Consider the following 13541-nt stretch of genomic DNA (forward strand, 5'->3'; position numbering starts at 1 on the left):
CAATAATAATAATAATAATAATCATAATAATCATAATAATCATAAGGTAAAACAATAATTGTAATAATAATAAGGTAAAACAATAAATGTAATAATAATAAGAATAATAACAACAACAGAGTAAAATGATAAATAACTGTCTTGAGTATAAGCTGAGGTGGGTTTTTTCAGCCTAAAAAGGGGCTGAAAACTGGACTTATACTCAAGTATTTAAGGTAGTTTATAGCTAACCTTATATTAACATACTACAGGAATTTCTTGAAGGGATATGGCTGACCTTTTGAGCAACTACTATAGATAAATAATAATGTTATAATTATAATCATAATATAGTAAAATAAGAAATGTAATAAAATAATAATAGAATAAAAATGTACATAATAATAATAGAGTAAAATAATAAATGTAATAAAAATAATAAGAGTAAAATAATAAATAACCTTGACTCGAGTATAAGCAAAGAGGGAATTTTTTCAACGTAAAGAAAGGGCTGAAAAACTCGGCTAATACTTGAGTATATACGGTATGTTTTATTAAAGACATGGGGGTGGTGATCAGACACAGCAAGGCGTGTGTGGAGACATTTTCAAATTTTTCTTAACAATTTAGAGTTGGAAACATTTTAAATAAAAAAATAGAATACTGAAGAAGACAAAAACCCAGGAAAACAGATTCAAAAAGCCATATTCCACTCCAACCTGTGAAAATGAAATGCCAACCACTACCCAGATTTGGGTAAGTGGAGAGCTTGTTTTACATCTGCATGTCCTTTTTGTGACACTAGGGGGAGCTAGGCCTCTTTGTCAACTTTTCAAAAGTCCCGTATACAGTGTGGTGGCTCTCCAGGATGAGTGATTCCCATTTAAGTACATATTGTCGGTAGCACTTCACCTATTTTAATAACAATGCAAGGCAGAAACAGCTTAAGAGGTGTTTTTGTCTTCCTCTGCTTAGACTTCCAGAATCCAGTCCTCACTCTTGTTGACAGTGTGTCTCTTACCAATTCTCACCCCCTCCAGAAACGAAATGTAACTTAGACAATCCTGGTTGTGAATGTAGAATTAAGCTGCTCATGAAAATCCCTCCCCTTGTGTCAAAAGGGGAAAATCCCTTGAGTTGTTTTCATTCTCCCTGGGCCGCAGCCAATGGGTTTGCTCTGTGCCATTGGTGGGTACTGAATGTTTGAGTAACCCCTTTCCCCAAAAATGGAAGTAAGTGACTGGCAACAAAATGTTTCAAGTTTTGGAATATTTCAGATATCAGATGTCCAGGTAAGGCAGGCTCAACCTGTATTTCGATCCCCCAACTTTTGGAAGATTATGTTAAATGCTGAATGTGAAAGCATTTCCTACTATTTTAATTTATTTTCCCACTGCAAGACTTATGGGGCCTTTGATTACAAAAATGCTAAGGAAAGAGGAACATATTTTGGCATCCATTGAAAATCTTGTTCAGTGGGGGTGTCACATCGATATTACGTTGTGCATGTGAGGCTCCAGGCCTATGTCGTCCCTTGGGTGCATGTCTATTGCTGAAGGAAGGAGCAAACCAATCCTTCCAAGTGCAGGAGATTTGAGCTAGCTTCCTCATTTCACTCCTGAGGTCATTTCTGCTTGCAGATGCTGCTATCAGGCTTGGTGTGAGGGAAGGCGAATAGGAGGCAGGGGGCTCGTTGCTTCTGTTGTGTTTTCTTTGTCTCTTCTTGCATTTACTCAGACACATTCCCACCCCTGCTGTTAGCAACCGATAGTTTTCTCTGAACATAGCAATTAGGTTATGCCAAGCTAGATAATTAAACAATTGCCGTAATGGAGTAAGAGGATTTGAAATGGTTTCCTCTTTCCCCCTCACCCTAACTCCCTGTTTTGCTTTGTAAAGTCACTGTGTTGGGGCTTCTTTGAAATTTGGGACCATGTTCTTATTTAAACAGTCATTTGATCATTCTAGGGTCGTGGGGACTCTTTTTATGCTGTGCATGTGTATCTTTAACATTATTTTAAAATGATCTGACACCTTTTACATTAATGAAATTTTATCATACCTCATTTATTGCATTTTAACTTTAAAAATATTTATATTTTTGTAAGGTGCCATGGGTCCCATGTTGTAGGAACCCCAGGTAGCGCAATGGGTTAAACCCTTCTGCTGGCAGGACTGCTGACCGATAGGTTTAAATCTGAGGAGAGCGGGGAGAGCTCTCTCTGTCAGCTCAAGTTCCTCATGTGGGGACATGAGGGAAGCCTCCCACAAGGAGGGTAAAACATCAAAACATCCGGGAGTCCCCTGGGCAACATCCTTACAGATGGCCAGTTCTCTCACATTCCAAGTGACTGTAAGAAAGATGAGATTAAAATAAAACAGATTTATAGCTGCCCTCCCTCACTGCCTTCCAGTCTGAGAGAACTGCCTTGAAAGAATAGTGGCTGTACACTTTATTATTATTTTTTTAGTGGCCTGTGCGCCTGTGGATTTATTTTGCCACCCATGTCAGTGTATGTCAATTATAGTATTGTCACAGCATGTTAAACTGCTGAGCTGCTGAACTTGTTCAAACCCGGGTAGCAAGGTGAGCTCCTGCTGTTAGCCTAGCAGTTTGAAAACATGCAAATGTGAGATCAATAGGTACTGCTTCTGCAGAAAGGTAACGGCGCTCTATGCAGTCATGCCAATCACATGATCTTGGAGGTGTCTATGGACAACACTGACTCTTCGTCTTAGAAATGGAGATGAGCCCCATACCCAGAGTTGGACATGACTAGACTTAATGTCAGGGGAAACCTTTACCTTTACCTTTTACACATTTGCATTAGATTTTGCTGACTATCCATGGAGACTGCAGTGCTATGTAACAAATATATGTGGGTCACACCCTTCATTGCAGGAATTTGCAAGCTTTTGAGCCAATACAGAACTTTTCATTAGGCAGAATTGGGAAAAAAGTCAGTAGCATAGAGACCAAAGATTGTTGTTAGGCAAATCTTGCAGGTTTCTTCCCTTGAATTCACTATAGAGACTTAGGTCATCATGTTCCAAAAAGAAACAGAATTTGCCAGACCTTCCTTTGTGATTCCATCTCCTTTTTATTTTATTTTTTTAATAGGAGGAACTGGACTTCTGCGAGACTTTGCTGCGCCTTTGCTTCTGCAGTCAACCTGATGAAAGCAGCATGGACCGGTAACTTGGCTTCCCCCGCTCCCACTCAGTGCCGTGGAAGTTCAGGCTTTTGCACTTGGAGCCGTGACAGTTGGAGCCACTCGATGGAAAACGCCCGTGTTTATCCTTCATTCAGCAACAGGCTGGAGTCACAGGAGACCTGTCTCTGGAATAAAATACTGAGCCCGTTGGCCTCATGATCAGCAGGAAGACACTTTCATAACCTGTTGCTGTGTAATTTCCTCTTCCCTGGCCCCTGGAAGCTAATGCGTCCTGGCCCCATCCAGGCTTCACTGTGCTAGCCTGCCTTCTAAGTAGCCAAAGAGCCAAAGTTTGTAATTAGCAGTCAAGATCTGTGTTTAAACTGGGAAATTAGTCCTGTCTCTTATCGTAACACTGCTTTTTTTTCCATAGAGAGACTTAACAGGGGATGGTTGTTGAGGAGAATGGGGTGCTGGTGGAATTGAGTGCCTTTTAATTTCTTTCTTGAATTCATATTACGAATGTGGGTGGCTAAACCATTATCTCTTTAGATGCAGGATTGTCATGGGTGGGGGCCAGGTGCTCTACAGATGATAGTATACTGGATTGCTTAACTGGGAGCATCTATTCAAACTGGCAGGGACAGTTTTTGAGAAAGGCGTCTATTTAGAGTACAACTTCCAGACTCCCCTGTTCTGGGAGATGTAGTCCAAAAAAGCGACTCTCCCACTGGATAAAGGCATATACCTATGCTTATTACAAAAATATGTCTCTAGTGCGATAAATGGGGGAAAGTCTGTGAAACAAGAAATTGAGAAAGAGCGTAGGACACTTATACCTCCAAAGAAAATACTTTTTGCTTCTTAAAGATCTGATGAAAGCCCCTTTTCTCTCTGACCATTAAGAGCCCTTCCATACAGCCCTATATCCCAGAATACCAAGGCAGAAAATCCCACAATATCTACTTTGAACTGGGTTATCTGAGTCCACACTCTGATAATGTGAGATTTTCCCCCTTGATATTCTGGGATATAGGGCTGTGTGGAATGGCCCTAAGAAACACAGTGGGCCTGTCATTAGGCAATTGATCACCCATCTAATTGGAGTGATATGTGTTTCTTTATGATTTGTTGCAACTCGGTATATTCCGACTGCCTGAATTTCCCATCACTGTCATTTGCTGTTGCCATGTTCTCTGCATATGTTTTATTTTAGTTCTTTTAAAGAATGAATTTATGTTTTGGGTGAAAAGTCTGGCACATCTTTGTTTTTCCCACCAGCAGATTTTTGTTTTTACAAAACTGACATTACTCTCACCTTGACCAGTAGAACAAAACATAACAAAAGAGGTATGTTCCAAAATTAGGGGCAAGTACTGAAACCACCTCCCTGAGAAATATATTCAATCTAAGGCAGCCATGGGCAATCTTTGGCCCTCCAGGTGTTTTGGACTTTAACTCCCACAATTCCCAACAGCCTAATGGCTGTTGGGAATTGTGGGAGTTGAAGTCCAAAACACCTGGAGGTCCAAAGTTTGCCCATGCCTGATTTAAGGCATCACCTACATTGCTTTATTGCCTCTTCCTGGTTGCGATAGGTAAAAAGAGCTGATGTAATGTAATGGTTTGAGAGTTGCACTATGACTCTGAAGACCAGAGTTCGAATCCTTGCCCAGCCATGGAAAACCTCTGGGTAGCCTTGGGCAAGTGACATACTCTCAGCCTCAGAGGATGGCAAAAAACCGCTCTGAACAAATTGTGTCAAGAAAACCCCACAATAGGTTCACATAAGTTGGAAGCAAATTGGAGGCACACAGAACGGTAACTGAAGTGTTGGAAAGGTGATGAGAATCTCTTTTATTAAACGTAGGATGGGCCATCATCATTTCCAAAAGGACTTTCAGCATAATAAATTTTGGCCCTTCACCATTTCTCTAATGACTTTAAACATAACAGATTTTATACGTGCTAGATCCTGGACCATGTAAAAGTATGAACAAGAGGAGAAGAGCAACTAGAAACCAAAGGGTGTGTCTAGTAGATTCCTTTCATTAGAAAGGGTAGGCAATGCACTCTCTTATTACGAAACTTTCCTTTTCAAATTAGGTTTGATATACAGCTGGGGTAGGCACTGCTGTTGTTTCTGTCCCAGAAATGCCATCCTCCCTAAATTGTGTAGAACCTGTTGGGTGATTTATTCTCAATCCAGATGAACAAATATGAGCTATTTATTTATAATTATCCGCCTTCTACCTCCCTGCCCAAGGACTCAAGTTGGTTTGGCCTTTTATACTGGTTTATGATCTATTATATTTTATGGATTCGGGGTCCTTCTACACAGCCGTATAACCCAGAGTATCAAGCCAAATAATTCACAACTGGGATACCTGAGGGCTCCTCCACACCCCCTATATCCCAGTATCTGATCCCACTGCCAGATAATCTGGAATGAACAGAAAACCTGGGATCAGATCCTAGGATATAGGACCTGTCTGGAAGGGCCCTGAGTCACACTGCATATAACCCAGTTCAAAAGCAGATGTGGGATTTTATTCAGCGGTGTGGAAGGGGCCTAAAATAACCCAGGACCCTTCCATGCAGCAATCCGGAGTATCGAGGCAGAATAACCCACAATATCTGTTTTGAACTGGAATATCTGAGTCCACACTGCCACATATCCCAGTTCAAAACAGATATTGTGGGTTATCTGCCTTTATATTCTGGGTTATATGGCAGAAGGGGCCTAATTTTAATTGAAGCCACATTAGCCTTATGGTGAATCCATTGACAAAGAATCTGCACAGAAGGCCCTCCATCTATCTATTTATCTAACTACCTATCTATTACATATAGCCTAAGGGCCTCATCACACTAGAGAAAAAATCCGCTTAAAATCTGGTTTCTGCCTCCTGCAGAATTCTAGGGTTTGTAGTTTAGGGAGGAGCCTCGTCAACTCTCAACCAATTCAACATAGTTGGTATTTATTTATCGTGTCAGGGGCAACCAGACTATTGTATTACATTTTTAATAGAACAAAACAAACAAACAGGTTAAAAAAACCCACAAAGTTTGCAAACTTGGTAGTTGATTAAATGTCCTTTGACCAGGTTGCAACAGCAAGAACAAACTACAGAACAACTAACTGTTTCAAGATTGGGAAAGGAATATGGCAGGGCTGTATACTCTCACCCAACCTATTCAACTTGTATGCAGAACGCATCATGCAACATGCAGGGCTTGACAAATCCAAGGATGGAAGTTAAAATTGCTGGGTGAATATTAACAACCTTAGATATGCAGATGATACCACTTTAATGGCTGAAAGCGAGGCGAAGCCGAACTCCTCCTCGCTTTCTAATCAAGGTGAAAGAATAAAGTGCAAAAGCTGGGTTGCAGTTAAACATAAAATAACCCAAGATGATGGCAATTAGATTGATTTGACAACTGTAAAACAGGGAGTAAATGTGGAGGCAGTGGCAGACTATATTTCTAGGTGCAAAGATTACTGCAGACGCAGACTGCAGCCAGGAAATCAGAAGACGTTTACTTCTTGGGAGGAGAGCAATGTCCAATCTCGATAAAATAGTGAAGAGTAGAGACATCACACTGACAACGAAGATCTGCATAGTCAAAGCAATGGTATTCCATGTAGTAACCTATGGATGTGAGAGCTGGACCATAGGGAAGGCTGAGTAAAGGACAATAGAGGCTTTTGAACTGTGGTGCTGGAGGAAAGTCCTGAGAGTGCCTAGGACCGTGAGAAGATCAAACGAGTCCACCCTCCAGGAAATAATGCCCGGCTGCTCACTGGAGGGAAGGATATTAGAGGCAAAGTTGAAGTACTTTGGCCACATAATGAGAAGACAAGAAAGCTTGGAGAAGATAATGATGCTGAGGAAAATGAGAGGAAAAAGGATGACAGGCCACCAAGGGTAAGATGGATGGATGGTATCCTTGAAGTGACTGGCTTTACTTTGAAGGAACTGGGGGTGGCCACAGCCAACAGGGAGCTTTGGTATGGGCTGGGAGGAGACATGATTGTTGTTTGTTCAGTCGTTTCTGACTCTTTGTGACCTCATGGACCAGCCCACGCCAGAGCTCCCTGTCAGCCGTCACCACCCCCAAATTCTTCAAGGTCAGTCCAGTCACTTCAAGGATGCCATCTATCCATCTTGCCCTTGGTCTGTCACTGTCACATTTTCTCCCTCTATTTCCCAGTTGTTAATCATTCTTGTTGCTATAATCTTGTTTTTTTTTTTAAATGTTTAGCTGCAACCCAGCTTTTGCATTTTCTTCTTTCACCTTGATTAAAAGGCTCCTCAGTTCCTCCTCGCTTTTGACCATCAAAGTGGTGTCATCTGCATATCTAAGGTTGTTAATGTTTCTTCCAGCAATTTTAATCCCAGCCTTGCATTCGTCAAGCCCCGCACATCGCATGATGTGTTCTGCATACAAGTTGAATAGGTTGGAGGAGAGTATACAACCCTGCCATACACCTTTCCCAATCTTGAACCAGTCTGTTGTTCCATGGTCAGTTCTTACTGTTGCTAATTGGTCCTTATACATGATAAAGGTAAAGGTTGTCCCCTGACATTAAGTCCAGTCGTGTCCGACTCTGGACTTGCCCAATCTTGAACCAGTCTGTTGTTCCATGGTCAGTTCTTACTGTTGCTAATTGGTCCTTATACATGATAAAGGTAAAGGTAAAGGTTGTCCCCTGACATTAAGTCCAGTCGTGTCCGACTCTGGGGTGTGGTGCTCATCTCCATTTCTAAGCCGAAGAGCCAACGTCGTCCGTAGACACCTCCAAGGTCATGTGGCCAGCATGACTGCATGGAGCGCTGTTACCTTCCCGCCGGGGCGGTACCTATTGATCTACTCACATTTGCATGTTTTCGAACTGCTAGGTTGGCAGAAGCTGGGGCTGACAGCGGAAGCTTACACCGCTCCCCGGATTCGAACCTGCAACCTTTCGGTCAACAAGTTTAGCAGCTCAGTGCTTTAACCCACTGCGCCACCGGGGCTCCGGTGATACATGATAGCCATGTATAAATAAGTGAGAGCAAGTCATAGGAAGGAGGGAGCAAACTTGTTTTCTGCTTCCCTGGAGACTAGGACGCAGAACAATGGCTTCAAAGTACCGAAAAGAGATTCCACCTGAACATTAGGAAGAACTTCCTAACTGTGAGAGCTGTTCAGAAATGGAACTCTCTGCCCCAGAGTGTGGAGGAGGCTCCTTCTTGGGAGGCTTTTAAGCAGAGGCTGGATGGCCATCTGTCGGGGTGCTTTGAATGCAATTTTCCTGCTTCTTAGCAGGGGGTTGGACTGGATGGCCCATGAGGTCTCTTCCAACTCTATGATTCTCTATGAAGTCATGAAGAGCCAGAAATTATTGAACAAATACACAATGGCTGTGTGGAAGGGCCTACATTTCAACAAGCAATAATACTCTGAGACTATCCTGAGTGATTTGAACTACAACTTTTCTAAATGTGAAACCAAGAGGAGCTGCATTGGATTTTATGGGGCTTTGTGATTGATAAAGGCTACAGAGCTAGAAGACACACTGTTACAGCGCTATTTTTCTACTTTATCTGCAGGATAACTGATAGTTCCCTCCTAATGAATTCAACCTGCTTTGAATCCAGGGAAAGTACGCAAGCAAGCGCTCAAAATCCACCTAAAAATGAGCTAGGCCAAGAAGATAGGCCCAGCGCATGCGCAACAGATTTTCTTAGTCCCTCCATCGGCGGGAAGAAGGAAAGACGAGAAGGAATTCGACGCATGCGCAGATGCTCTCCCTAGTCTTTACTTCAATTCCCAGAATTCCTAAAATTTGGTCCTGCTGGCTGGTGGTACTCTTGGAAACTGGAGTTCAATGTCCTGTAGAACCACTGGCCTTTGGGGGAAAAGGAGGAGAAGGATGAACCAAGGAGAAGCCAAGCGAGAATTCTGAAAATGGAGAGAGGGAGCCCGACGCATGCGCAACTAATTCCCCTAAGTCGGAGGGAGGCTGATTCCCGTCGGACTCCCATTCCTAAGCCTCCCTCATTCCTGACTTAGAGGAATTCGTTGCGCATGCGCCGGACTTCCAGTCCTCTACCAGGAGTCCGACGCATGCGCAACTAATTCCCTAAATCAGAAATGAGGCTGAGGAAAGGGAGTCTGACGCATGCGCAGCTAATTCCCCTAAGTCAGGAATGAGGGAGTCTGAGGAAAGGGAGTCCGACGCATGCGCAGCTAATTCCCCTAAATCAGGAATGAGGGAGTCTGAGGAAAGGGAGTCTGAGGAAAGGGAGTCTGACGCATGCGCAGCTAATTCCCCTAAGTCAGGATATATTTTTTGTCGTGTCAGGAGCGACCTGAGAAACTGCAAGTCGCTTCTGGTGTGAGAGAATTGGCCGTCCACAAGGACCTTGCCCTGGGGACGCCTGGATTGATTTGATGTTTTTATCATCCTTGTGGGAGGCTTCTCTCATGTCCCCGCATGAGGAGCTGGAGCTGATAGAGGGAGCTCATCCGCCTCTCCCCGGATTCGAACCTGCGACCTGTCAGTCTTCAGTCCTGCCGGCACAGGGGCTTAACCCACTGCGCCACCGGGGGGGGGGGGGGCTCCGACGCATGCGCAGCTAATTCCCCCAAATCAGAAATGAGGCTGAGGAAAGGGAGTCCGACGCATGCGCAGCTAATTCCCCGAAGTCAGGAATGTGGGAGGATGAGGAAAGGGAATTTGACGCATGCGCAGCTAATTCCTCGAAGTCAGGAAGGAGGGAGGCTGAGGAATGGGAGTCTGACGCATGCGCAGCTAATTCCCCTAAGTCAGGAATGACAAGAGGCTGAGGAAAGGGAGTCCTCCCCTAAATCAGGAATAAGGGATGCTGAAGAAAGGGAGTCTCACGCATGCGCAGTTAATTCCCCTAAGTCGGGAATGAGGGAGGCTGAGGAAAGGGAGTCCGACGCATGCGCAGGTAATTCCCCTAAATCAGGAATGAGGGATGTTGAAGAATGGGAGTCCGACGCATGCGCAGCTAATTCCCCTAAGTTAGGAATGAGGTAGGCTGAGGAAAGGGAGTCCGGCGCATGCGCAACTGGTCTCCCTCTTCTTTTAGGGAGTCATATGTCCAAAACAGATTGTTAGGAATTGTGACAGTTGAAGTCCGAAACACCAGGAGGGGCGAGGTTTGCCCATGCCTGGTCTAGGGTAACTCCCAGGTATTTTGGCGGGTGGGCTTAAATACAGAAAATGGAAGGTGAAGAGAGTAAGCCCGCGCATGCGCAACTCATCCCCGTTCGTCCCTCAATCGGCGGGGGTGAGGGAATCCGAATGACGCATGCGCAGTTTGCGCTTCCTACTCTTTTTACTACATTTCCCAGATATCTCAACCCTTTGCCTCAGCGCTTTGGTCTTCTGGGAGTTGAAGTCTTAAAGGTTGGGAGCCAATCGCATTGGAGAAAGGGGGAGGAGGAGGGGGCGGGGCCAAGCCTGAGGGGAAAGAAGCGCGAAGAGGAGGAGGAGGAGGAAACGGCGAGTCGGCCGCTGGGAGGCGCGCGCGCGCGGGGGATTGTGGGATCGCGGCGGTGAAGGGAGGAAAAAAAAAAGTGGAGCGCGAGCCAGCGAAAGAGCCGCCCCCCTCCCTCCCTCCTTCTTCCTTCCTTCCTTCGCAAGAGAAGAAGAAGAAGAAGACTGGGGCAGGACGAAGGGGGCTCGAGCCCGGTGAGAGAGAGAGAGAGAAAGAGGGGGAAAGGGGCTGGCGGTGGAGGGGAAGGGAAGGGGGGAAGGAGAGAGAGGGAGGGAAGGCCTGCGCCTCTCAGGGACTGAGGGGAGCTGTGTGTGTGTGACAAGGAAGGGAGCTGCCGCCATTTTGGAGCTCCCTCTGGGAGACCCTCCCCCGGAATAGCGCCCCCTCCCCCACAGGCGTGATCTTTGCCCTTTCCTTCCTTCCTTCCTTCTCCTCATCCTTCCTGTCCAGGCCCAGCTCTTTGGCCTGTGGGTAGCCCTTCCTTCTTCCATGCCTTCATCTTTTATATATGGTTGTAATCCCCAAGTTACCAAAAAGATAGGCTTTGTAGCTTTGCTCTGAAGTTAAATTTGGATGCAAGTCGGAACAGGTACATTTTAAAAGTGTCACTCCTGCCAAATATATAATAATGATAATGATAACTGGGTGCCGTGCCAAAAGATCTCAGCCGGCATTTAGAAACAATAAACATTGACAAAATCACGATCTGTCAATTGCAAAAGGCCACCTTACTTGGATCTAATATATAATAATAATAATAATAATAATAATAATTGGGATCTCGGCCAGCATTTGGAAACAATAAACATTGACAAAATCACGATCTGTCAATTGCAAAAGGCCACCTTACTTGGATCTAATATAATAATAATAATAATAATAATAATAACTGGGATCTCAGCCGGCATTTGGAAACAATAAACATTGACAAAATCACGATCTGTCAATTGCAAAAGGCCACCTTACTTGGATCTAATATATAATAATAATAATAATAATAATAATAGCTGGGTGCCGTGCCAAAAGATCTCAGCCGGCATTTGGAAACAATAAACATTGACAAAATCACGATCTGTCAATTGCAAAAGGCCACCTTACTTGGATCTAATATATAATAATAATAATAATAGCTGGGTGCCATGCCAAAAGATCTCAGCCGGCATTTGTAAACAATAAACATTGACAAAATCACGATCTGTCAATTGCAAAAGGCCACCTTACTTGGATCTGCACGCATCATTTGAAAATACATAATAATAATAATAATAATAATAATAATAATAAAACTTTGTTTATATACTGCTCTATCTCCCCGAGGGGACTCGGAGCAGCTCCCAGGTAACATCTCAAAACATACAAAGTAAAACGACATAACCATAAGATTAACAAAACAATATAAGCATTAAAACATCACACAGTCCTAGACACTTGGGAAGTGTTCGACTTGTGATTTTGTGATATGAAATCCAGCATATAGATCTCGTTTACTGTGACATACTGTGATGTCAGTAAAATATTATTATTATTATTAATAATAGAAAACTGGAAAAAGCTGACCTGATATGAGGATTTAAAGATCGAACTGCAAAGACTCTGGCACAAGGTGGTCCCAGTGGTGATTGGCACACTGGGTGCAGTGCCTAAAGACCTTGACCTGCACTTAAACACAATTGGCGCTGACAAAATTACCATCTGTCAGCTACAAAAGGCCACCTTACTGGGATCTGCATGCATTATTCACCGATACATCACACAGTCCTAGACACTTGGGAAGTGTCCAACATGTGATCCAATACAACAGCCAGCAGATGTCTGCTGTGGACTCATCATGTTGTGTTACAAATAATAATAATAATAATAATAATAAGGTAAAACAATAAATGTAATAATAATAATAATAACAACAACAGAGTAAAATAATTAATAACTGACTTGAGTATAAGTCACCGATACATCACACAGTCCTAGACACTTGGGAAGTGTCTGACGTGTGATCCAATACAACAGCCAGCAGAGTGATCTTGTTTGCTGTGGACTCGTCTTGTTGTGTTTCAAATAATAATAATAATAATAATAATAATTAATGTTTGGCAAAAGTATGATAGCTGGGACCCAATGCCGAGAAAGCGCAGCAAGTGAGAGATGCAGGTACGACAGTCGTGGCAACATAGTTCACCAGAAAAGGGGGGGGGGGGTCAGTAAACAGCCAAGCATAGTGCTTAAGGCTATATAGACATCGTATGCAAACACGTTCAAATGCTTAACATCTTCGCTTCTCTAAGTCTGACCTGCATCGCGCAAACAGCATTGGGTCCCAGCTATCATACTTTTGCCATGTTTGTTTATATCCCGCTTTTTCTCACCATGCAGAGACTCAAAGCGGCTCACAATACCACTTCAAATATATAAATAGTAAAACAGTATTAAACATTATGTTGTCAAAGGCTTTCGTGGCAAGAATCATTGGGTTGCTGTGAGTTTGAGAAGCCCTATACGCTTTGGGTTCAACCTATCTTTGTGACAGCATCTCTTTCTATGAACCAGCACTGGCTCTGAGATTGACATGGGAGGACCTTCTCTTGGTCTCACCTTCATCTCAAGCATGGTTAGTGGGGATAAGAGAGAGGGCCTTCCCTGTGGTGGCCCCCTGGCTCTGGAATACCCTCCCAAAAGAGATTAGATTAGCCCTCCTCTTCAGTCCTTCCATTCCAGTCTGAATAGGCCCATATGAAGCTGACCCATGGCACCTTGTGAATTGACACAATTTCCCATATGAATATGATGCTATGGTATTGCAAGTTAAAAACAAAATAAAACAAAGGAGTTATTAAATATCAAAAGACACTTGTTGACTTTTGATATTTATATCAGGCATGGGCAAACATTG

At 43.6% G+C, this 13541-nt stretch overlaps 2 protein-coding genes across 7 annotated transcripts in view; both read left to right on the plus strand.

The window, feature by feature from the left end:
* HSPBP1 (HSPA (Hsp70) binding protein 1) overlaps window positions 1–4386 on the plus strand; it is a 31269-nt gene extending 26883 nt beyond the window's left edge. For all 4 annotated transcript variants that reach the window (XM_067469882.1, XM_067469883.1, XM_060780458.2 and 1 more), the window contains one exon: window positions 3101–4386. In XM_067469882.1, the coding sequence (XP_067325983.1) occupies window positions 3101–3178 (78 nt within the window). In that variant the 3' untranslated portion in view covers window positions 3179–4386. The remainder of the gene's footprint in view (window positions 1–3100) is intronic.
* A 6267-nt stretch (window positions 4387–10653) lies between these two features.
* PPP6R1 (protein phosphatase 6 regulatory subunit 1) overlaps window positions 10654–13541 on the plus strand; it is a 54365-nt gene continuing 51477 nt past the window's right edge. Inside the window, exon 1 of one of the 3 annotated variants that reach the window (XM_060780462.2) lies at window positions 10654–10848. The gene's annotated coding sequence lies outside the window, so the exon portion shown is untranslated. The remainder of the gene's footprint in view (window positions 10849–13541) is intronic. The other 2 variants (XM_060780461.2, XM_060780463.2) reach the window with 2 other exon arrangements.

Source organism: Anolis sagrei, chromosome 6 (genome assembly GCF_037176765.1).
Source record: "Anolis sagrei isolate rAnoSag1 chromosome 6, rAnoSag1.mat, whole genome shotgun sequence".
NCBI classification, from domain to species: Eukaryota; Metazoa; Chordata; class Lepidosauria; order Squamata; family Dactyloidae; genus Anolis; species Anolis sagrei.